Source organism: Oncorhynchus mykiss, chromosome 6 (assembly GCF_057628025.1).
Source record: "Oncorhynchus mykiss isolate SJ-2025 chromosome 6, ASM5762802v1, whole genome shotgun sequence".
In the NCBI taxonomy this organism is placed as follows: Eukaryota; Metazoa; Chordata; class Actinopteri; order Salmoniformes; family Salmonidae; genus Oncorhynchus; species Oncorhynchus mykiss.
The window spans coordinates 58,530,188-58,554,531 of record NC_143027.1 but is presented as its reverse complement, the minus strand read 5'-3'; the positions used below and the strand labels follow the sequence as shown (position 1 = coordinate 58,554,531).

Sequence of the window (24,344 nt, the reverse complement as noted above, 5' to 3'; positions counted from 1 at the left end):
CCTCTTCTCTGGTTGGTTGATTGAAAGCAGAAAGAGAGAGAGAGAGAGGGGGGAGAAGAGAGGAGAGAGAGTAAGGATTGGCCATGCATGTTTCAGTTGCCATTGCCAAGTCCTTGCCCCGCCTCCCCATCCGACAGGGATTCATGTATTATAACAAGCATGCTGGCCATATCGTGCTGTCAAAATCGTTCAGCAAGATACGATTAGATATAGAGGGTGGGAAACAGACAGTGAAGTAGATGAAGAGAGAGAGCGAGAGAGAGAGACAGACAGAAATGGGAGGGCGGGGGGGTGGTCAGAGAGAGAGAGGGGGAGAGAGACAGACTCAGTGAGCATAGCCTTGCTATTGACCGTAAGGTGCTACAGAGGGTAGTGCGTACGGCCCAGTACATCACCGGGGCCAAGCTTCCAGCCATCCAGGACCTATATAAAAGGCGGTGTCAGAGGAAAGCCCATAAAATTGCCAGAGACTCCAGTCAGCCAAGTTATAGACTATTTTCTAATGCTAGCGCACGGCAAGCGGTATCGGAGCGCCAAGTCTAGGACCAAAAGGCTCCTCAACAGCTTCTACCCTCAAGCCATAAGACTGCTGAGCAATTCTTAATAAAATCGCCACCAGACCATTTACATTGACCCGCCCCTCCCTTTTGTACTCTGCTGCTACTTGCTGTTTACTATCTATGCATAGTCATTTCACCCCTACCTGCATGTACAAATTTCCTCAACTAACCTGTACCCCCACACACTGACTCGGTGCCGGTGCCCCCTGGGGTGGCAGGTAGCCTAGTAGTTAGCGCGTTGGGCCAGTAACCGAAAGGTTACTAGATCGGATCCCCGAGCTGACAAGGTAAAAATATGTCATTCTGCCCCTGAACAAGGCAGTTCACCCACCGTTCATAGGCCATCATTGTAAATAAGAATTTGTTCTTAACTGACTTGCCTAGTTAAATAAAAGGTTAAATAAAAATGTATCTAAAAAATGTAATATAGCCTCGTTATTCTTATTGTGCTACTTTTTATTATTACTTTTTATTTTAGTGTACTTGGTAAATATTTTCTTAAATCTTCTTGAACTGCACTGTTGGTTACGGGCTTGTAAGTAAGCCTTTCATTTTAAGGTCAACACTGTTGGTTAAGGGCTTGTAAGTAAGCATTTCATTGTAAGGTCTACACTGTTGGTTAAGGGCTTGTAAGTAAGCATTTCATTGTAAGGTCTACACTGTTGGTTAAGGGCTTGTAAGTAAGCCTTTCATTGTAAGGTCTACACTGTTGGTTAAGGGCTTGTAAGTAAGACTTTCATTGTAAGGTCTACACTGTTGGTTAAGGGCTTGTAAGTAAGCCTTTCATTGTAAGGTCTACACTGTTGGTTAAGGGCTTGTAAGTAAGCCTTTCATTGTAAGGTCTACACTGTTGGTTAAGGGCTTGTAAGTAAGCCTTTCATTGTAAGGTCTACACTGTTGGTTAAGGGCTTGTAAGTAAGACTTTCATTGTAAGGTCTACACTGTTGGTTAAGGGCTTGTAAGTAAGCCTTTCATTGTAAGGTCTACACTGTTGGTTAAGGGCTTATAAGTAAGCCTTTCATTGTAAGGTCTACACTGTTGGTTAAGGGCTTGTAAGTAAGCCTACACAAGTCTACACTCGCTGTATTCGGCGCATGTAACAAATAAAGTTTGATTTGATTTGAGAAAGGCCGCCGATGGCAGACCTGGCTCTCAAGATAAGACAGGCTATGTGCACACTGCCTGGTCAAAACTGAGCTGCACTTCCTAACCTCCTGCCAAATGTATGACCATATTAGAGACACATATTTCCCACAGATTACACAGAGCCACAAAGAATTCGGAAAACAAATCATATTTTGATAAATTCCCAAATACATTGGGTGAAATACCACAGTGTGCCATCACAGAAACAAGATGTGTGACCTGTCGAGACAAGAAAAGGGCTACCAGTGATGAACAAACACCATTGTAAATACAACACATATATATATATATATATATATATATATATATATACACACATATGTGTTTATTTATTTTCTCTTTCGTACTTTAACTATTTGCACTTCATTACAAATATGCATAATATGCATAATATGATAATATGAAATGTCTTTATTCTTTTGGAACTTTTGTAAGCGCAATGATTCCTGTTAATTGTTTATTTCACTCTTTTTTATCATCTATTTCACCTGCTTTGGAAATGTTCGCCAAAGCATATTGGCAAATGTTTTCCATGCCAATAAATTGAAATTGAATTGAGAAAGAGAGAGATCCCACCACTGCAACCACCATGCTTGACTTCCTTCAAGTCTTCATGACATCCCCATATCCACATCCCCATATCCACATCCCCATATCCACATCCCCATCTATGAGGAGCGTTGGAGGTTGAAATCACACCAACCTATGCAGACTGTTCCTCCACGGAAAAAGACCACTAAAACACACACTCTAAAGCCGGGTGTACCCTACACGACTTCCAAAACCCCAACCTCGCTGAGCCTCTCACATTAAACAACTGTCTTTCCTGTAGTTTTCTGGTCTTGCCCAACGTAGCGGTGCGCACACGAAACGATGTTTCACAGACGGGGTCACGCGCACTACAGATTCTTCACTTTGTCGTGAGGATTGTTGATACCACGCTGTCTCGCGAGAACAACGATGTGATGTGATTAGATTGTTAACGTCGCAAGAACGATCTGTTTCTCAAAGCAGCCTCACAGTAGACATTCACGGTCGCCATACCGAGTTGAAATATCTAGCCAATACAATTTGAATTGAAATCACATTGCTTGAGAACTTCAGTGCTGTAGTGATTTGACACTTTGGCTTTGGTTAAAGGCAAGTAGACGCGCATACTAGTAGTAGTAATGGCACCTGCAGGAGAGTACACATTCTGGGTGATGTGATACTACGTCATCATCTCACTGGCTTCTTCTCTGGCGAGCTCTCATTGGCTATTGCTGATGATCACCGTTCTCAAAACTTGTCGTTGCACACCTCACACTACACGGGCTTTGCAGATTTTTTGCTGATAGTTTCAAACATGTTTGATTTTATCAGGACGGCTCAAAGACTGGATCAGTAGCCCTCAGGTTGCGTCTCTGACCCGCTCGCATTAAATGAGAGTCGTTGACAGCCGCACGCCCCGAGTAAGCAACGACATCAGGATTTTGTCTCTGATTTTAAAAACTTGTCTGGGACAGCTAAATCAGTCCCAAAATCGTCTGGTGTACACCCATCTTAAAAACACACGCACACGTTGTTCTCCCTCACAGTTAACACCCATCGGCACCTTCACGGCAGCAAACGTTACATCATTCCTAACAAAAGCCAGGAACCACAGTCAATCAACCTATGGGTACAGGACAGTGGTCTTTCCTTATAATCCTGTGATTTTTGCAAATTCCTTTACTGCCCTCTGCCATTTCCAGAGGCTGGGGGGGATCTTAGCATGTCTATTAAAACAATACTTTCTATGAACCATATTCTGTCCTGTAATGCTAATCAGAAGTATACATTTGCCATGGAAACAGGACTACTCCAGGTAAAAGAGTGCTGACAGTATGGAGGGGCAGCTAGCCCCCCAGGCCGAGGCAACGACCACCCAAGGCACTATGGGATTATGTGTTAGATCAAGGACATGTCTGGTCTGACCCACGTGGACTCAAAGGTCATCGCGAGGCCATAAAGGTCATCACGAGGTCATCATGGCCTCTAAAGAATATCCCACGTCCCCTCCCGTCCCACCCCCTCCTCTCCTCAACATGGCACCAGTGGAGTCTGCGGAGGGGAGGACGGCTCATAATAATGGCTGGGAACGGAGTAAATGGAACGGCATCAGACACACAGAAACCATTTGTTTGGTGTGTTTGATACCGTTCCACCGATTCCGCTCCAGCCATTACCACGAGCCCGTCCTCTCCAATTAAGGTGCCGCCAAGCTCCTGTCTTGCTAACACAGTGTGAGAAAGAGCGCAAAGTATAGCTACAACGTGTCCCAAAAAGAGTCAAATGACGAGCTGAAAGAAACGTGTTTTTGCCTTGACAGCAGCACTACACAGTGCACTAATACACTACCAATCTACGACAAAGGCTTGTTTTGTCTGTATGAGAGAGCTGTCTCACCCGTTTCTTCTTTACCCGGGCGCTGCGACAATAAACCCTGGTGGGTCCGTGACAAGGTTGTGTTGAGTCTCCGTCTTAATTGTGTTGTGTTAATAGGGTGAGCTGCCCAGGGCGATGCCTCAGACTGCTGATCCCAGCATCGACTCCCTCTCACAGGGGAGCGAGTGTTCCCTAGAGGGGGGGGGGGGGGGGTGCCATGGAGGAGCTGAGTCAGGACAACTGTGATCATGTCAGTGGTATTAACTGGTCCTAGTGCAGCCCACATAAAGAACAAACACCCGCCCGGCACTCCACTGGCTAATGAGGGAGCGTTGAAGGAACAGGCCACCAGGGCTCTAACATGGCCTGATAACACACACACACACACACTCCATGCCCCGGTCAACACACACACAGGCTAACAACCTCCAGGGTCACCTCTTGACCTCGACTCCAGCCAATAGAATGTTCTCGTTCTCTCCCTCTATCCCAGAAACAATTACACAACATCCTTCTCTGTCTTGATCTGAGCCAGCAGCAACAGGAGCAGACAAATGCATTCTCCCTTCAAATTAAATTGCACAGGCCCAGTCTGTGCCTTTTGTAATCATCCCTTTCTTTGCAAATGAATGTGTTCTTCATTTTCATGTCAGTCCAAATGCATTCCAGTCATAAGGCTGCTATTGAAAGATATAATGGTGCCTAGCTACACTGGGACTCAGCTTTGGACATTGAAATGTTTGGGGATTAGAGATGTCTAACTGCTAAAGCAATCAGAAACACAACCTGTTCCAATTTTATGTGATGTCTTTGACTACATACTCATGAGCTCAGTGACTGTCCAATGTCAGCCTGCATTTAGCGCTCAAGCCAATATTAGAACTGGAGAAACAAATAAAAACAAATAACATTCTTTAGAGGTCACCACACACAGGCACACACCGTTTTGCTCCTCATTCCCTCCATTAGGCTCCATGCTACCATTTGCTGAGCTGGCAGCCATGTTTTTTCTGCCTTCTAGAGGGAGTCATTTTGCCCCCTCGTGTATGAATCAGATTTATGATGTTCATTATAGGCCTTCCTATTCAACTCATGCAAGCAGGCCGTAAAACACCCAGATGAAGTCGTGTACGAGCTCATCTTGCACTGAGCACATCTGAGTGGACTCTTTATGACCAGGCTACATTGCCAATCTTTGTGGGTAGCGAGGCTTTTGGGATAGCCCCAGGTTTTAGTGCTTCAACTGTGGGGGCAAAGAATAAATAAATAAAGAGAGAGAGAGAGAGAGAGAGACCCAAAATTCAGGAAAGCTTTGACTATCTACAGATTCAGTGAGCAAAGCCTTGCTATTGAGAGAGGCCGCCGTAGGCAAACATGGCTCTCAAGAGAAGACAGGCTATGTTCACACTGCCCACAAAATGAGGTGGAAACTGAGCTACACTTCCTAACATCCTGCCAAATCAAATTGTATTAGTCACATGTGCCAAATACAACAGGTGTAGACCTTACAGTGAAATGTGTACTTACGAGCCGCTAACCAACAATGCAGTTTAATAAAAATAAAACATATGAAGAAAAATAAGAAATAAAAGTAACAAGTAATTAAAGAGCCGTAGTAAAATAATGATAGCAAGACTATATACAGGGGGGTACCGGTACAGAGTCAATATGCGGGGGTAATATGTACATGTAGGTAGAGTTATTAAGTGACTTTGCATAGATGATAACAACAGAGAGTAGCAGCAGTGTAAGAGTCCGGATAGCCATTTGATTCGATGTTCAGGAGTCTTATGGCTTGGAGGTAGAAGCTGTTTAGAAGCCTCTTGGACCTAGACTTGGCGCTCCGGTACCGCTTACCATGCGGTAGCAGAGAGAACAGTTTATGACTGGGGTGGCTGGAGTCTTTGACAATTTTTAGGGCCTTCCTCTGACACCGTCTAGTATAGAGGTCCTGGATGACAGGAAGGTTGGCCCCAGTGATGTATTGGGCCATACACACTACCCTCTGTAGTGCCTTGCAGTCGGAGACCAAGCAGTTGCCATACCAGGCAGTGATGCAACCAGTCAGGCTCTCGATGGTGCAGCTGTAGAAACTGTTGAGGATCTAAGGACCCATGCAAAATCTTTTCAGTCCCTTGTCTTACCAGATGCCGCTGTTCTGTCCTACCGATACAGCGTATAACCATCGTTCAGCCACGACTCCGTGAAGCATACGATATTGCCGTTTTGAATGTCCCGTTGGTAGTTTAATCTTCTGCATAGGTCATCTATTTTATTTGTATTATCCCGGGAAAGCAGTATATCATTCACATCAGGCTCGTTGGACTCGTTAAAGGAAAATAATATTCTGCCAGTCCGTGGTGACTGAAAGTTATTTTCAGTCATAAGAGACGGTACCAGCAACATTATGTACGAAATAAGTTTAAAAAATAAGTTACAAACAACGCAGAAACGAACAAAAAAACTAAATTGGTTAGGAATACGTAAAACGTCAAGTCTTGCTCTCCAGCGCCATCTTCCCATGTATGTATGACCATGTTAGAGACACATATTTCCCTCAAATTACACAGACCCACAAAGAGTTCGATAATAAATCCAATTTGAAAAACTCCCTTATCTTTTAGGTGAAATGTGTGCCATCACAGCAGCAATATTTGTGACCTGTTGCCACAAGAAAGGAGCAACCAGTGAAGAACAAACACCATTGTAAATACAACCCATTTTTATGTTTATTTATTTTCCCTTCTGTACTTTAACTATTTGCATATTGTTACAACACTGTACATAGCCATAATATGAAATGTCTCTATTCCTTTGGAACTTTTGTAAGTGTAATGTTTACTGTTAATTCTTTATTTCACTTTTTTTATTACCTATTTCAATTGCTTTGGCAATGTAAACAGATGTTTCCCATGCCCCAAAAAATCATTGAAACAAATTGAAGAGAGAGAGAGAGATGTGTATACAGAGAGCACAGAATATGAGCCAAAAAAAGCTTTTGTTATTTGTATTCTCTGAAATGAATTCACTTTTTATCCGACAGAAAACGGCTATCAGCTTCGAAAAGGGCCATACACACTGGTTCCAATGTCAGCGGTGGCCATCGTTAATTCAGCCTTTCAGTGGTCATGTCTCTCACCCTGGTACTTATTATAGCTCTCAATAACTATCCTTCCACGAGAGGGTTTGGCAAATTATATTTGTTTTGAAAAAAGAAAGAATGTGCAGTCAAAATAATTAGTAATCCCTGTGTGTGCGAGAGAGAGAAGAAAAGTAACAGTAAATGTGCAAATGGGCAGCTGTGTGGAGGAAGATGAGGAGGAAGATGAGTAGTAAAAGGCTGCTCAGTGAGAGGCAGAGGACAGGTTATTAGAGACGGGAAGCATGCCCCCCCACCCCCACCCCAAACCACCAACCCCGGACCACAGCGGCCCCCCACCAGCAAGATGAAAGCCTGGTTGCCCCTTGTCAGGGAGTTGACACTCACGTTTTCCTTCACTCATAGCACCCTCTCTCGCTCCATACCTCTGCTCTCTACTCTCAACATTCAGACACGCACCCCTCTGTCTCATTCCATACCTCCCTCTAGGTCCTGTCTGCGGTCCAGTCTATTCTGTTTGATCCTGCAGTCTGTTAGTTGACAGTCAGTCTCCTCAGAGAAGAGGCCTACATAGGGCCCCTGACCAATGGGCAACCTCTGTCAGCCCCGGCTCGCTCCAGCGCCATCCCCACACAACACCTGTATGCGTTCCAGCTGGATCTGAGCAGTTCCACACACACACACACACACACACACACACACACACACACACACACACACACGATTCTACAGGACATCTAGATTTGTTACAGCTGGACCTGTGGGGATCCAGATCAGGTTTAGCATAGCATCTGCCTCAAGCTGGGCCAAGAGCATGGCTATGGAGCAGGGAACTGGGCTCAGCAGCTCCACATGGACCTGAGGCTTGTTTCTTTTGTTTTTGTTGTTGTTCTAGAACAGAAAACCACAGAACATCACCACTCCTTGAGAGAAGAGGCTGGTGTTCTGTAGCACGGAACTAGAACCAACTATTTCTATGTTCTGTACTGTATTCTGAGAACAGAGCATGGGAGAGAGAGAGTTGCTTCACCCTGTGGGGCTGGGACAGACAGACACTCAACAAATTGGATGCAGTCTATCACAGTGCAATCCGTTTTGTCACCAAAGCCCCATATACTACCCACCATTGCGACCTGTACGCTCTCATTGGCTGGCCCTCGCTTCATACTCGTCGCCAAACCCACTGGCTCCATGTCATCTACAAGACCCTGCTAGGTAAAGTCCCCCCTTATCTCAGCTCGCTGGTCACCATTGCATCTCCCACCTGTCGCACACGCTCCAGCAGGTATATCTCTCTAGTCACCCCCAAAACCAATTCTTTCTTTGGCCGCCTCTCCTTCCAGTTCTCTGCTGCCAATGACTGGAACGAACTACAAAAATCTCTGAAACTGGAAACACTTATCTCCCTCACTAGCTTTAAGCACCAACTGTCAGAGCAGCTCACAGATTACTGCACCTGTACATAGCCCACCTATAATTTAGCCCAAACAACTACCTCTTTCCCTACTGTATTTTGTTTATTTATTTATTTTGCTCCTTTGCACCCCATTATTTTTATTTCTACTTTGCACATTCTCCCATTGCAAATCTACCATTCCAGTGTTTTACTTGCTATATTGTATTTACTTTGCCACCATGGCCTTTTTGCCTTTACCTCCCTTATCTCACCTCATTTGCTCACATCGTATATAGACTTGTTTATACTGTATTATTGACTGTATGTTTGTTTTACTCCATGTGTAACTCTGTGTCGTTGTATGTGTCGAACTGCTTTGCTTTATCTAGGCCAGGTCGCAATTGTAAATGAGAACTTGTTCTCAACTTGCCTACCTGGTTAAATAAAGGTGAAATAAATAAAATAATTAAATAAAAGACAGACGGAGCTCTCTCACACACACACACACACACACACACACACACACACACACACACACACACACGAGACATTCATATTCTAAATGGCCAGAAGGGACAATTACTTAGGAGACACCATTGAACTGGCTTTGTTCATGGGAAAGGTCTATTAGAACACACGAGGCAGTCAGAGGGAGAATTGTGCGTTCGTATTGAGTCACTTCATTGAGAATTATTGCTCTACTGTATGTTGTAGTTACCACATATCTCCTCCAATACAGGGAGAACATCTCATGCAGCGTGTTGGAATGCGCAGCAGATAAACATACTGTACAGATGTGCCTGACTGCTGATGCTGTGCAAGTGTGTGTGTGTGTGTGTGTGTGTGTGTGTGTGTGTGTGTGTGTGTGTGTGTGTGTGTGTGTGTGTGTGTGTGTGTGTGTGTGTGTGTGGCCATGGATGAGCCATGTGGAGCCCACAGGTCTGTGACCTACATTCGATGGGGCAGCAGTGCCCCACGGTCCCCACCACAAATCTCCAATAATCACAGCTAGCATCTGCCACAGTCACGGCCACAACTGGACTGTGGCAGGAATAACAGACACACACACACACGCACCGGAGATTTCTAAACTCCATACATTACTGCTGAATCCTCACACTCTTCTACTACAGCAAGAAGAGAGAGAGGAAAAAAGGACATTATCTTCAATCTCCTTCCTCTTCGGTCTCTGACATAATACCTTGTTCCGTCTCCTTGAAGCACCTCCTATCTCTCTCTCTCCTTTCCTACATCTCCTCTCCTACACTATAGTGTATTTCCTCCCTCTGTGCCCGGCGGTGTGTGTCTGTGTGTGTGTCCTGCCCTAGGTGGGCCCCTGTGGTCTCTGGAGGATGTAGGATCACTAGGATGTGCCCCTCACTGCTTTTACAGGCCAGACAGGAAGCAACCAACCCTGTCAGCTCATTAAAAATGTCAACGCCTGGTGGGGTCTCACACACACCAATGCGCGCACTTGTATTATCACACACACTTGCACACAAATGCACACGCAGGGAGGAGGGGGGCAAACACGCACAAACGCCCGCACACACACACACACACACACACACACACACACACAGGCACACACCCATAAACACACACACACACACATTCAGTACAAGAGCCACACCCAATAGGGCCCAGTATTCCATATCCCTAGGAAATGTAGCTTCATTATAAGGCCTACAGTCTGTATTGTCCCTCTGCTCATGCCATAAAACAAGCCTGAGTGTTCCCCCTAGTAAGACTGCTGAAAGGAGCTCAGCACAGTCTCCTAACAATGCCCAGAGCCCCCAGCCAAAAAGAACGCTGCTGCCCAGCCGCTTGCCACATCTTCTCTCTCTTGTACTATAAACCAAGCCTTTGTTCTCCCCTCCTCACATTATCCGGTGGGATGATGCTCCATTCATCTCCATTCATCTCCATCTCTGCTCCCTAAACACAGCTAATTCAGGGATGAAAACTCCTCAAAGTTCACAGAGAATGTTACTTCAAGCACGGTGTCAAACAACTTTTGAAACAGTAAACTAATGTATTAAAGCTGATAACATCCTATCAAGTGACTGTCAATAAAAAACCACATCCCTATCGGCACGGAGTGTGACGTAAGAGGATCTGTTCCCTTGACTCGTATCCAAGTAGAACTGATGTCATTCACTCACATAAAGGAACACCGACACACAGGCACACACACACACACACACTTCATTCTGTGGTTTCTTTAACTAGATGCATGCATGACAATCTGTCCACACAACAACAGGAGGAGTGATCCTCTAATCACAAATCTGTCTCTCTGTCCTCCTCTGGAAAGCCTGCCCTCCAAAGATTAACCCAAATCAGCTGGGATACCCCCATCCCCACACTCACAGACGTATTCAGAACTTACACTACACACACACACACACACACACACACACACACACACACACACATCTGGAAGCTCACGTACCTCTGGTGTTGGTGGCCATGTCTGCCACCTTCTGAAAGGCATCCAGGAAGGCCACAGCTGCCAGCACTGTGGTCCTGAGAGCAGAGCAGAGCGGGACAGAGCAGACAGGACAGACACATGATTGGCACCAGTTCACAACCCCAGTCATTTCAACATAAACAAACATAGTCAGCAGATCTGGCGCCTCAGAACAGAACAGAGGGGGATTACATTGTTGTCAATGGCACTGGCTGGGAATCTCATTGACGGGCACAGCTCTAGTAGACACAGGACAGTGGCTGGGGCTTACCTGAGCTGGGAGTGCAGTTTGGTGGCCTTGGCACTGAAGTCTTCCCACACTGGGTATGAACACTGGGAATAAATACATAAAGAGGGACACGTTAGAAGGACATTATGCAATGCAACTGGTGCATGATCTGTACAAACATCTGACAGGACATTTGACTGTTTGTCACGTTCTGGCCTTAGTTCCTCTATTTTGTCTTTGTGTTAGTATGGTCAGGGCGTGAGTTGGGGGTGGGCAGTCTATGTTTGTTTTTCTAGGTTGTGTTTATGTGTTTGGCCTGGTATGGTTCTCAATCAGAGGCAGGTGTCGTTCGTTGTCTCCGATTGAGAATCACACTTAGGAAGCCTTTTCCCACCTGTGTTTTGTGGGTGAATGTTTTCTGTTTAGTGTATGTCACCTTTCAGAACTGTTTCGTTTCATTCCCCGTTGTTTTTTTGTTTAGTGTTCTGTTGAAAAAATTTACATGGACACGTACCACGCTGCATATTGGTCCGATCTCTCCTACTCCTCCTCAGACGAGGAGGACGAAAAGCGTGACACCGTTTTCACTCACAACTCACATACAACACAAGTCAACGTTGTATGCTCTAGACCTGTGTTTGCGCACTACACTCTTAGAAAAATGAGGTGCTATCTAGAACCTAAAAGGGTTCTTCGGCTGTCCCCATAGGAGAACCCTTTGAAGAACCATTTTTGGTTCCAAGTAGAATCATTTCGGTTCCAGGTAGAACCCTTTTGGGTTCCGTGTAAATGGTTCTTTAAAGGGTTCTCCTATGGGGACAGCCAAAGAACTCCTTTGGAACCATTTTTTCAAAGAGTGTAACATAAAATAAGCACTTTATGTGCAGCATTGCACCTCCTGTGAGCAGTAGAATATTCTGGCTAAAATGTCTGTGTTCCCTGGTCTGAGTCATCACTGTCTGTGATTGGGCAACACATCCTCTGTTTCCACCAGCCCCCGGCACCGGGCAGATACCAAAGGAAGCAATGAATGGCAATGCAAATCAAACACGATATTTGCACCCCAAAATGACCGTGTGAAGTTCTCTTCTTTTTCCCCCCTATTTACGTGTCATTTCCTCTTTGTTCACACCCATTATCACACACAAATGATCCACGAGGTAAATAGTAGTAAATGCAGTGGAGGCTGCTGAAGGGAGGACGGCTCATTATAATGGCTGGAACGGAGTGAATGGAACGGCATCAAACAGGTGGAAACCATGTGTTTGATACCATTCCACCCATTCCGCTCCAGCCATTACCACGGACACGTCCTCCCCAATTAAGCTGCCACCAACCTCCTGTGAGTACATGGTGTTACATGTTGACTATAACATCTCTTCTACCTGCAGGGCAGAGTGTGTTTCGAGCCCTCCGCACCTCTCTCTGCCTTTGTTGTCAGACGCTCCGGCCCGGATTTGAGAGCAGCAGATCAGACCGCTGTGTGTCCAAGGCTGAAATAAGCCTCACTCCACAGCACAGCTGGGGGTCGGAGATCTACATGAGCAAGTGCACCCAAGTCCCCCTGCCGTCTCCAAACCCCCAGCATGCAGGGAGAGAGGGGGTGAGGGGATAAGAGCCAGGGAGATAGCGGGAGGAAAAGACAAAAGAGACTGGAGAGAAGGGAAAGGGGGATATGTTGGAAAGGGAAAGAGAATGGAAGAGAGGGAGACAGGAAAGAGAGAGGATGAAGAGGAGCATTTAATGGGCAGTACCCGACCGGAGCAGAGGAGCTGGGATGTCACGGGGGCTACAGGGGGCCCTTTGATCTGACGTCTCATTCCTGGTGTTTGACGTCAGTTAATTTGGTCCGAAATCAGAGCAGCATTTCCCTGCGGTCCCCCGTCTGTGTTTGAAGTGCTCTAATCTTGCAATGTTGCAAGCCTGACGTCTGTCAGGAGAGGCCTTGTGGATAGGAGATACGGAGCGGGCGACGCCGCCTCTCCATTACAATCACACCAGCCCATCCCTCATTACCATATTAGGCCATTTTAATCCAATTGAGGGGATCCTGGCGGTGCCTGATAGTGTAACGGTTGTTTATTAGGTTCATTGTAGGCCTGGGGATATTTTATTTCCAATCCTCCTCAATGAATCACTCACTCACTCCTACTCGACTTGCAACCTGACCCACAAACAATGGGATAAGTACCTCTCTCCATCCATCCAGCCGCCTGGATGGTTCCCAAGTAAAGAGAGCAGGCTATTTTTCCTTTAGCTTAACCAAGTGGAAAAACAGAGCCATTAAAGGTGCACTCTAATCAGAAGAAAAAAAACAATCCAGAGGCAGACTGATGATGCAGAGTAAAGACAACAAATCTTTCTGCATTTTGATTTTACCTTTATTTAACTAGGCAAGTCAGTTAATTAAGAACAAATTCTTATTTACAATGACAGCCAACACCAGCCATACCCTCCCGTAACCCAGACGACGCTGGGCCAAATTTTGCATCCCCCCCAATCACAGCTCATTGTGATACAGCCTGGGATTGAACCCGGGTCTGTAGTGACGCCCCTAGCACTGCGATGCAGTGCCTTAGACCGCTGCGCCACTCTGGGTCCACATTACATTACATTGCAACATTGACATTGCATTGTTGTTTGCGTCCCTGGAAGTCAAGGCATACAAACAGTAGCATCACATAACTGCAACGTTAATAGAACCTTTAGAGTGAGTGACAGTGTTCTGCCAGGGCATGCTGGCTGCCACTCCTCAAAAGGACACTCAGCCACTGATAACATGCTATTGCATCACCACTTCCTCTTCTGCACATAAAGACATCCTCACAGTAGTGACGGCACACAGAAAACTCCATAGTAACACATCTCATGCCTGACTACCCCTAGACATGCAGCGCATTAACTCTCCCTTCCACCAGCTCTCACTAACTCCTCAAAAGGTTAACGGTGGTAGGTTACATGATGGGCTAGCTGGACTCTGTGGAACTGTCCAGGGAGTTTACAGTCCAGTAGCCTATATCTGTGCTCAGCGGACTTGAATTCTGTTCTGTTGTTGAGCGAACCAACCATATTTACTTGAGCAAATGAAAAGCTCACAGCTTCCTCTTTGTTCCTTTGTTCTCTGGAGGATGACATAAACCGTGGATTAGCCCAATTCCAGCTCTTTAAAATCGGGCCAATTCAGACTTTTAAAGAGAAATAAAACATCCACACAATAGAGGCTAATTTCACAGTTCTTTATGCTAATATAATAGATCCCATTTTGGATGTGCTGGAAAGGATACTGTAGACATTCCCTCTATAGCAACTGTATGAGACAAGGAACGAATGGTGATTCCCTAGCTTACTAGGAAGCCCCTTTACAGGCTGTCGGAACAAGGACAGGGCACAGACAGGGAAGGGCAAAGGGTTAATAGACGCATGCGGCTAAGCTTCATTAAGTCATCGGAAGCAGAGCTACGCGCACAAACGCGAGCCACCGCGACGTCTACTACCTCGCGATGCGTTATCTCCAGATCAGGAGAGCTCCTGCTACTTCGACCCAGGAAAATAGATTCCTCCAAGGGCTTTACCGTATCAGCAGACCAAATGTGTTCAGCTGGAGGGCTGGACGCGGGCAACGCACCTGACAAGTTTGATTGAACAGAAATGTTCACTATGTCACAGGAGGTTGGTGGCACCCTTAACTGGGGAGGACAGGCTTGTGGTAGTAGCTGGAGCGGGAATCTGTGGGATGGTGTCAAACACATCAAACACTTGGGTTCCATGTGTTTGATGCCATCCCATTAGTTCCTTTCCTGACATTATTATGAGTCGTCCTCCCCTCAGTAGCCTCCACTGCACTAAGTGTGATGTTCTATCTTTTGTCCTGAAACTTGACGTCTCCACTACTGGTATGAACAACGCAAACACTGGGCTGGAGTTTTCTCAGTAACGTTTACATTACCGGAGGATAGATACTATGTCGAATCTCAAAGTGCCTGTGAGACACAAATACGTGCCTCTGTTATTACGAGAAAGTGATCGCCTTCTGTGACTTAAAGAAACATTGTGCCTTGTAATTCCATTACCAAAAACCTGCATATCTTTCAGATATTTTCTCTCTTTTCTCTCCCTCGTGAGGGAGGATAATAAAGTTCACAGAAGTAACAAGTAAAGGTAGACCTACAAAATGAGTTATTAGTGTTTTTACTGATACCAATTTTGTTTATTAATTATTACATTTTGTTTTGTTAATGAATTATTAAGTCATTAAGAAAGTAACAAAATGACACTAACCACAGTTGGGTCATCTGCTACTGTCCTCCCTTCCACTGGCATACTTTTAATGTTCAGCTCATAACTGTTGGTTTTTCCCCCTTTCTGTCATCTGGTAGTCAAAGCAAAACTGTGAAAACAGTCTGGACAACCACTCCCTCTCACTTTCCCTGTCTCCAACTCTCTCCATCTCACTTTCCCTGTCTCCAACTCTCTCCCTCTCACTTTCCCTGTCTCCAACTCTCTCTCTCTCACTTCTCCCTCTCACTTTCCCTGTCTCCAACTCTCTCTCTCTCTTCTCCCTCTCACTTTCCCTGTCTCCAACTCTCTCCCTCTCACTTTCCCTGTCTCCAACTCTCTCTCTATCCCTCTCACTTTCCCTGTCTCCAACTCTCTCCCTCTCACTTTCCCTGTCTCCAACTCTCTCCCTCTCACTTTCCCTGTCTCCAACTCTCTCCCTCTCACTTTCCCTGTCTCCAACTCTCTCTCTCTCCCTCTCACTTTTCCCTGTCTCCAACTCTCTCTCTCTCCCTCTCACTTTTCCCTGTCTCCAACTCTCTCTCTCTCCCTCTCACTTTCCCTGTCTCCAACTCTCTCTCTCTCCCTCTCGCTTTTCCTGTCTCCAACTCTCTCTCTCCCTCTCACTTTCCCTGTCTCCAACTCTCTCTCTCTCCCTCTCGCTTTTCCTGTCTCCAACTCTCTCTCTCTCTGTCTCACTCTCTCTCTTTCTTCTCCCTCTCTCTCCAGCTAATGTCACCTCTCGTGGCTCTTACTGACCCCTACCATGACACATACAACCACCTGCCCTCGTTCCATTTCCTGCAACAAGCATCCTCACCCACTGAACCCCGACTGCCACAGGACGTCCATGGACGTTGAAACGTGGTTGAACTTTGGTCAGTCCGCCCTGGCAGGACCACATCTGAACCAGTCATGGATGTCTATGTTTCACAAGTTTGGAGAGTACAGTACAGTACAGTAGAGCACCGTAGCGAACAGAACAGTAAATAAAGGTACAGTAGAGTTTAGTACAGTAGAGCACACTAGGGTAGAGCACATTACAATAATAGCTAGTCTGTAGAACAATATTCAAATATGCAAAATATATTGCATATTTCTACACCAATTCAGGATACATCCCCATGAAGAGAATGCCATTCAAATCCATAATGATGCATTTCTGTATATTACGCATCAGGGACCCATGATGTAATTGAGTTACCGTAATTCTGTTCCCCGGATGCAAATCCACTTCAACTACTGTAGTTCAATAACTCAAGGTGTCATGTCATAGCTAACACTCCATTCTTTCCGCAGACATGTTTGAATTGTAATCTTTGAAAATGTAATTTTTTTTTATCTCAATATCAAATAACTTCTGGGTAACAATTAGAATGGTCAAAAGTAAACAGGACTGTCCCCAGTAGGACTGTCTGGGAGTGGAGAGGGAAAAACTGAAAACGAGTTGTTATTGGCAGAGGTTTAGAACAATATTTCTTATTGGTCAATTAACAAATGTACTGTCTGGTGATGTCACCGGGTAGGCCAAAACTCCATCCCACCAAAACAGGAAATGTCAGGCGGTCTTTTCAAACAGCTCTTACATTTAAAGGGAAATATCATAATTTTCACAATATTATTCAAACCATTTAGTGTGGAAATATATATATGAAACACAGTACAAATCTAATGTTTGACTGCACTGGGTTTCTAACGGAGTTTTTGGAAAATGTGGTCCCAAAAAACTACGGTTGAACTTTACTTCTGCACAGTGCTTCCAGTACGTGTTTTTGTGAAATGTTCTGTGTAAATTGTTCAGAGTTGTCCTCGTGCGTAGTGGTACGGTCTGTTAAACTTTGAAATCTATGGTTTTTGTTTGGCTTACATTTTAAAGTGAAAAATCTGAGTCAAAGCACAATTCCGTTACTGTGAAATTGCCTAAATATAACCTCTGGATCCAGTCTTCTCCATCCCCTGCACTGTACGTGAATAGTATTGGCTCTGTCCCCACTGTTGTTGCTTCACACCAACTAAATACACTGCTGGGTTCTTACCTGAGGACAGATATAGGTTACCTTTACATCATGTTGGCAAATCATTGCTCTCAAATGACATCAGGATACAGGCAGCAAGTTGTTATCAGATGAAACAGAAAGATTGCGTGTTGCATAATTTATGAGGAAGAGGATCTTACCAATCTAAACATAGTTATAAAAACAAAACTATCCTGCCCGCCCTTTCTACCATGGGACACTGTTAATCATAGTCTCTGTTGATGTCATTAGAATTTTTAAATACGTATGTGAATGCATTTGCTACATTCTCCTGAGCTTGACCTTATACTTCCCAGACATCGCAAGCAGATAAGGTGAGACCCAAAGTTCCCACTAATTTCTTGTTACTTTTTGTTTCTTCAGCCATAAAAAAAACGGGAGATGAGGATGGAGGTGAGTGGAGCTACCCAGAGAGACGGAGGGATGGCCGGTGGAGGCTGATGACTATAGGTGTCTCTGGCTGGGGCCTGGGCTGCTCAGTGTGTCTCAGTAGTGTCAAGCACTGCCAGGCACTTGATCAAAATAGCAGGTTTGGTTCAATCTCATAACCCCCACCCACACAGTGCATCGGACTTGCTAGTGTGAATGATTGATAGAGGGTGGGGGGGGGGGGGGGGGTAATCTCCCTCTTCACCATTTACCACAGCAGCCTGCAGCCTTGCAGAAATGAATAATGGAAATCGCTTAATAGGAAAAGGCACAGCTTCTTCCTCCATGTCAGTCTCTCTCTCTCTCCATTCACGGTCTCTCTCTCAATCTATGTCTGTCTCTTTCTGTATCACTTTGTGCCTTTCATTCTACCTCATATGTTCTCTCATCCTTTCAACCCATCATCTCCCTTCTTTCTTCTAGTCATCCATCTTACCTCTCTCACTCACTATCTCCCTCCCCATCCCAGGTCTAGTTGTCCCACGTCTCCAAAGTTGTATTTGTGTAGTGGCAGTGGGTGCACCACTCAGCCTAATTGAAATGGGAGTCTTCACTGAGGTCCTCCGTGTGACTCACTGCCACCACTCTGAGATACTGTATATTGTGGCGTTAAAACACATGACAGGTCTGTGACGGAAAAGCAGGTAGCATTTTGTGGCACTCTCATTGGTGGGGATGGTCGCCGACGGCTGTCCATCATGCAGAGACAGTGAGGAATGCAGATGTGTCTTGTTGGAGGTCGGGGTGTACTTGAGGATAACGGTCAGCATCATCCTCCTTTTTGCTGGACCCAGTAAGCCCCATAGTAACATCAGGGGTATAGTGAATGGAAAACCACACTAAATACCTTTGCATGAGAGAACAGTGGACAGTGGATTTTGTTCCTCCAGTAGGTAGATTTTTTTTTAAACTACGGTGCAATTTTTGGTGTGATTTGAAACCATTTCTTTCCCCCGTTCTTTACTTATCAATGCGCTGAGTGGTTTTACAGTCAACAAATGAATGTGATGAGATGAGTTTGACAGGCCCGACAAAGCCTGAACTGAGAACCACTGGCAATGTCCCAATGTGATTTCTCAATCTGAAACCAGTCGATTCGTCTCTAACGAGCCTAACGAGAGACAAGAGAACAGGTGCTCATTCAGAGAGCCAGGGCCCTGCACGTTGTTATGGCATCAATGGCCCCAAACAAACGGGATGATAGTTTTGGGGGAGCACAGACACATGAGTCACGAGGATGGATGGGATGGCCTCTCTGGTCCTCTGCCTATCGGCCCAAAGGCAGTGTCCAGAAATGGGTCACACGTGCAGCAGTTAACACGCATTCTGAGAAATGCTGTGGGATCTCCCCAAGTTAGCCAGGCAACACACACACACACACACATATTGTGCCTGTATGGGGTTGTTTCAATTCTCTAAGTCATGGGAAGAAACTGTCAAAACTTAGCATGTATTTTGGAAAGCACAAGCTTTGTGGTTCATCCCACATTCATCTGTTTGTTAACGTTGTTGCCACTCTGACACAAAGGTGAGACGACACAACATTATCCATAGACAAACACTCACAAGCCATGCTACAAAGAAGACAATCAGAGGAAAAATAAACATCCGACTACCACATGACCAATAACACACACACAAACTATGAATCGTCAAAAAGACACACAACTTGACAAGGCAATCATTCCAGAATACTCTGGTGCGCACACACACACACACACATAAACACTCTGAGCCAGATGGCCGTGTCTCGTTGTGTGAAGGCAGCATGCCTGTCTGAGACAGACTGGTATGCACACCTTGAAAAGAAGTGTGGCAGGGCCTGAGAATGGAAACAGTCCAGCTGGCAAACAGACCACGTCGTGGACTTCTCCTGCCTTCCGTCTTCACTCTAGTCCCAGGTACCCCCTGACTCTGTCTGTCTCTACTGGCACTGCACTGAGTGTGTGGTCAGCACACACTGGGCCAGCCTATAGAGAGACAAGCTGACCATGAATGTGACACCCTGTGCTTTCAAATCAAATCCCCTCCATCCTTGCTCTGTCACCACACATAATAACCATGTAATAACAAGACATAGCCCTGAGGGCTGTAGCCAACACTGCCAGACAGCCAGCCCCCTCACACACATATATTCCTGTCTGTGTCTCCTTAAAAGGGGCACACACACACCCCACCTATACACTCATCAAGTAAGATGTGCAAACAAAGGACTACTCACTCTCTCTTCCACATTATACCATACGGTGTGTGTGTGGGGGGGTCTCTCTCTGGAGAACAGAGGGGGAGACGGGGGTCTCTTTGATGTCGTTGTGGTTGTAATGTGCATTCCTTTTCAGTGAAACATCTGACTCATGTACTGTATGCTAATGTCAGAGAGGCCTCCAGTTCACTCATCATGGCACTGTGCTGTGTTGCGCTGCACCGTCCAATTAAGAGGTGTCCTACATGTAGTCGACTGTGTCGTTAGTGCAGTTGCGTTGCCAGCTATTGTACTGGGCATGTCTACTGCGTTGTGAACAAAGAGGAAGCCCGGTAAACAGCCAGTGATTCTAGGAGAGGAGACACATATGAGAAGTGACTGTGCATGCCCTATGGGGGTGTCAATCCCCCTGCAACAAAGGGATCGTGAGGGAGAGAGGGAGGGGAAGACATCCTCCAGTTGAAACACTTAACTCGGACATGGATCACGTGACCCGTCACACATAAGGCATGCGCTCCCCAAGGTGTTAAGTCTATAGCGCATCATTCAGCATATTTGCATTTCATTGCTCAGTGAAGAGATGTTTTGTCTTCATCCGTCATTGGGGCATATATCAGCTGGAGAGGATAAGAATTGTTCAGAGACGGCATGACAGCACTGAGTTTACTGTTAAACTCAGCGCAAATAACATCTCAAGCATAGCCAGCCATCAAGACACAAATAGCGGCGGCCCTCCTCGCAATGACAATCCCTGTCCAACAACAGGGTATCCTCGGGTCTCCATTTGTGTGTGTGTGTGTGTATGTGTGTGTGTTTTCCTCTCTACTGCCACCAACAACGGCAGTCCTTTGAGAGGTGGGTCATTAGTGACAACATGAGGTTGTCATGAGGTTGTCTGGGGTTACATGAGAGCACAGCAGTCAGCCAGTGGCTTAGATCTTACCATGTGGCATCTCACTCTGCTGTGGGGACACCCACTAAAGACCACTGCAATGGCCAACCTGAGACTCCAAGTGACCCATGGAGGATGGATGCTGTGGAAGTGACCATTTGACCCATATGTTAGTATCCTCCTATCATGGTGTAAGAGATCCGATGAAGACCATGGGAAATGTGTCTTAAAATAATTAATGAGATGAGTGTGTCAGATAGAGAGAGTGCTAGAGAGAGAGAGAGAGAGAGAGAGAGAGAGAGAGAGAGAGAGCGAGAGAGAGAGAGAGAATGGTGGATGTGGGGGAGAGAAAGATAGAGAGATGTAACCATGAGTGCAGGGGGGGTTGTCACCGGTTCTTCCTTTAGGATGTTGTTAATCCGAGGTTGCAGTTTGACGTGTCCCTATCTCCTTCACAACCCTATGGTGTTCACAGATATAGATGGTCCGTGCAGGAATAATAACCATGCAGAACACCAGCTTTACTCCAACCTTATTCACATGAGACTGGGGCTCGGATGACGTAGAAATCCCTTGATGCAGCATCAAACCCATGATTTCTCACACAGTGGAAAGAAAGGCACAGATGATGAGATGGAAACAACTGTAGCCGTGTTACTGGTCCCAAGTCAGCGCTACCATTTCCTGTTCAAGGCGTAAGACTGTCCACATACTAAGTATGCCAAGTAATCTGTTGGTTAGTCACAGTGGGTGTAGCTAGGAGTCTGGCTTGCTGTCTTCCCATCTGGATCATCGCTGCGCTAACCAGAGAAGAAGGCCAGACCATACAGCAGGCTCGGCCGACACCATGGGCCATTCAGACATGCACAGCGGTGTGCACTGCTGGACGCGTGATGGCTTTCTAGGAGCTCATGCTTACCTCACACGGTCTCTTTAAAAAAAAAATCAGCTTGGCAGAAAATCAATGGTGCTGCTTTCTAAAAAACGGGAGAGCTTATAACAGCGGTTTTTATTACCCGCACGCAAAACAAAAAAAAGAAGCATGGGACATGTGAAAATGGCATGGTTAAATCTGACAGCTTAACATTCATTTATTTTGTGTTAATAAAAGCCGAATACATGCACATTTATTCAATCATAAATTATCCATATGGTTATAATCCATATCGTGTTCGAATGCACATGCTTACCCTAACACACACTAGGTTTAACCTGATCTATGCAGAGTAAACCAAAGCTCTGACACACACAAAGCACATGCAATGGTGATCGAGCAATTGGATTCAATTATAGTAGCTGTCAAAGCAACATTTCCAAAGCAATGACGCGACAGAATGCGCAAACCTGGGGGATAGTCACTATCAGGTAGGTAGCCGTTCGACGCACTGTGACAGAATAACGGTTCCATGTCCTCGAGGGTGAAAACAAGCAGCTCACAAATGCAGGCAACAAACAAAAAAATGTTTCGGTCATAATGATGCCCGACCTACCTTCATATCATTGACAATCGCCTGGAATAGTCCACCTAACGCCCCGCACTCCTTCTCCACCGTCTCCATGTTCACTAAATCCAGGGTTCACCAAATACGGACAGGGCACAAAACCCCACCAAATGTATTTCCACGGTAGAAATAGCGATTGCGAAGCCTTGGTCTTCTCTCCTTCCCTGTCTGTGCCCAGCGTGAAAGACAGGATGAGGACGAGAAAGATAAATTATACACAAATACGGTACAATTATTGTGGTCGACTGTCGGCTCGCTCCCCGTGTCCGTAGAACACCAAGCGAGTGATGATGAGAGAAGAGAGAGGTTACTCTCTCTCTGGTCCCAGCTGCGGGTCTAGAGCCCGAGTTAGGAGGTAAAGCATGCAGAGGGCACCGCGATGTACACTCTCATCTTCGGATAGCAAGGAAAAATCGAGTTGGGTTGATGAGAGGTAATAGCGCCGGAGTGATGTATCAAAATGTGAGACAGTAGGTTGGTGAGTAGGCCTACCCGGGGAGCGCGAGGCTACCGGTGATTGGAGAAGAGGCAGTGGGCTGTGCTGCGGATTGAGCAGAGCCAGTAATTCGATCTATGGGAATCGAAAGGGGCCGGACAGCTCTCTTGTCACATGGAGGTGGTGTTTGGGGGGAGGGGTTAACCGCGGGGGTGCATGCGCATACACACACACACGCACACACACACGCAGACAGACAGACAGACACACTAGCCCATCAAACATTTCAATGCGATAGCGGAGACGCATGCCGAATGCACCTGTGCGCAGGGGAAATGCTTTGTGATGCCTCAATTGTGTTTCAATTCATTAGAGCGTTTCACACATCATGGCTATTACACAACACTACAGGATCAACAAACATGCTTTCTATTATGTTTGATATAAAAACCAATGGAGCCTCGAATAGCCTTTTGGATTATTAAACCTAAACAAACAAAAATATGCTGTCTGTGACAAACCCGTTTGTAAACTGGTCGTTAAACCTTGATTAATTAGTCTACAGTGTAATATCTGAGTTAATATGCAGACCACTGCATAACTATATTATAATCATCTCATCCGTTCTTGGATAGAGAATTTTTTTTCGGGCATATCCACACAGTCAACCCTCCTCTGGATTATAAATCATGTTCCACTCATTCCCTGTGCCTCATTCATTGACATTGAGGTAATGGCTATGGTCTCTCGCCTACCTTTATGAAATGTAAAATCAAATACAATTTTATTTGTCACATGTGCCGAACACAACAGTGAAATGCTTACTTATACGCCCTTAACCAACAATGGGGGGGGGGGGGGGGGGGGTCATGTATATTTTTTTTTAAAGAAACACAATAACAATAACAATGAAGCTTTATACATGGGGGTAAGGGGGTACCTGTACCGAGTCAATGTGAAGGGGGTACCTGTACCGTGTAAATGTGTGGGGTAGAGGATAGTCAAGGTAATTGAGGTAACATGTACATATAGGCAGGGGTAAAGTGACTATAAATAGATAATAAACAGCGAGTAGCAGCAGCGTAAAAAAGGGGGTCAATGCAAATAGTACATGTAGCCATTCGATTAACTGTTTAGCAGTTTTATGGCTTGGGGATAGAAGGTGTTAAGGAGCCTTTTGGACCTAGACTTGGAATTCCGGTACCACTTGCCACAAGGTAGCAGAGAGAACAGTCTATGAGTTGGGTGACTGGAGTTTTTG

General features: G+C 45.7%; 1 protein-coding gene across 4 annotated transcripts in view; it reads right to left on the bottom strand.

Annotated features, from left to right (window-relative positions):
* LOC110526245 (protein MTSS 2) overlaps positions 1-23,272 on the bottom strand; it is a 93,625-nt gene extending 70,353 nt beyond the window's left edge. For 2 of the 4 annotated variants that reach the window (XM_036980608.2, XM_090238424.1), the window contains exons 1-3: positions 22,636-23,272; positions 11,353-11,414; positions 11,064-11,137 (exon numbers count right to left, since the gene is read on the bottom strand). In XM_036980608.2, the coding sequence (XP_036836503.2) occupies positions 11,064-11,137; positions 11,353-11,414; positions 22,636-22,704 (205 nt within the window). In that variant the 5' untranslated portion in view covers positions 22,705-23,272. The remainder of the gene's footprint in view (positions 1-11,063; positions 11,138-11,352; positions 11,415-22,635) is intronic. The other 2 variants (XM_090238423.1, XM_036980606.2) reach the window with 1 other exon arrangement.
* Between the last annotated feature and the right edge of the window lie 1,072 nt (positions 23,273-24,344).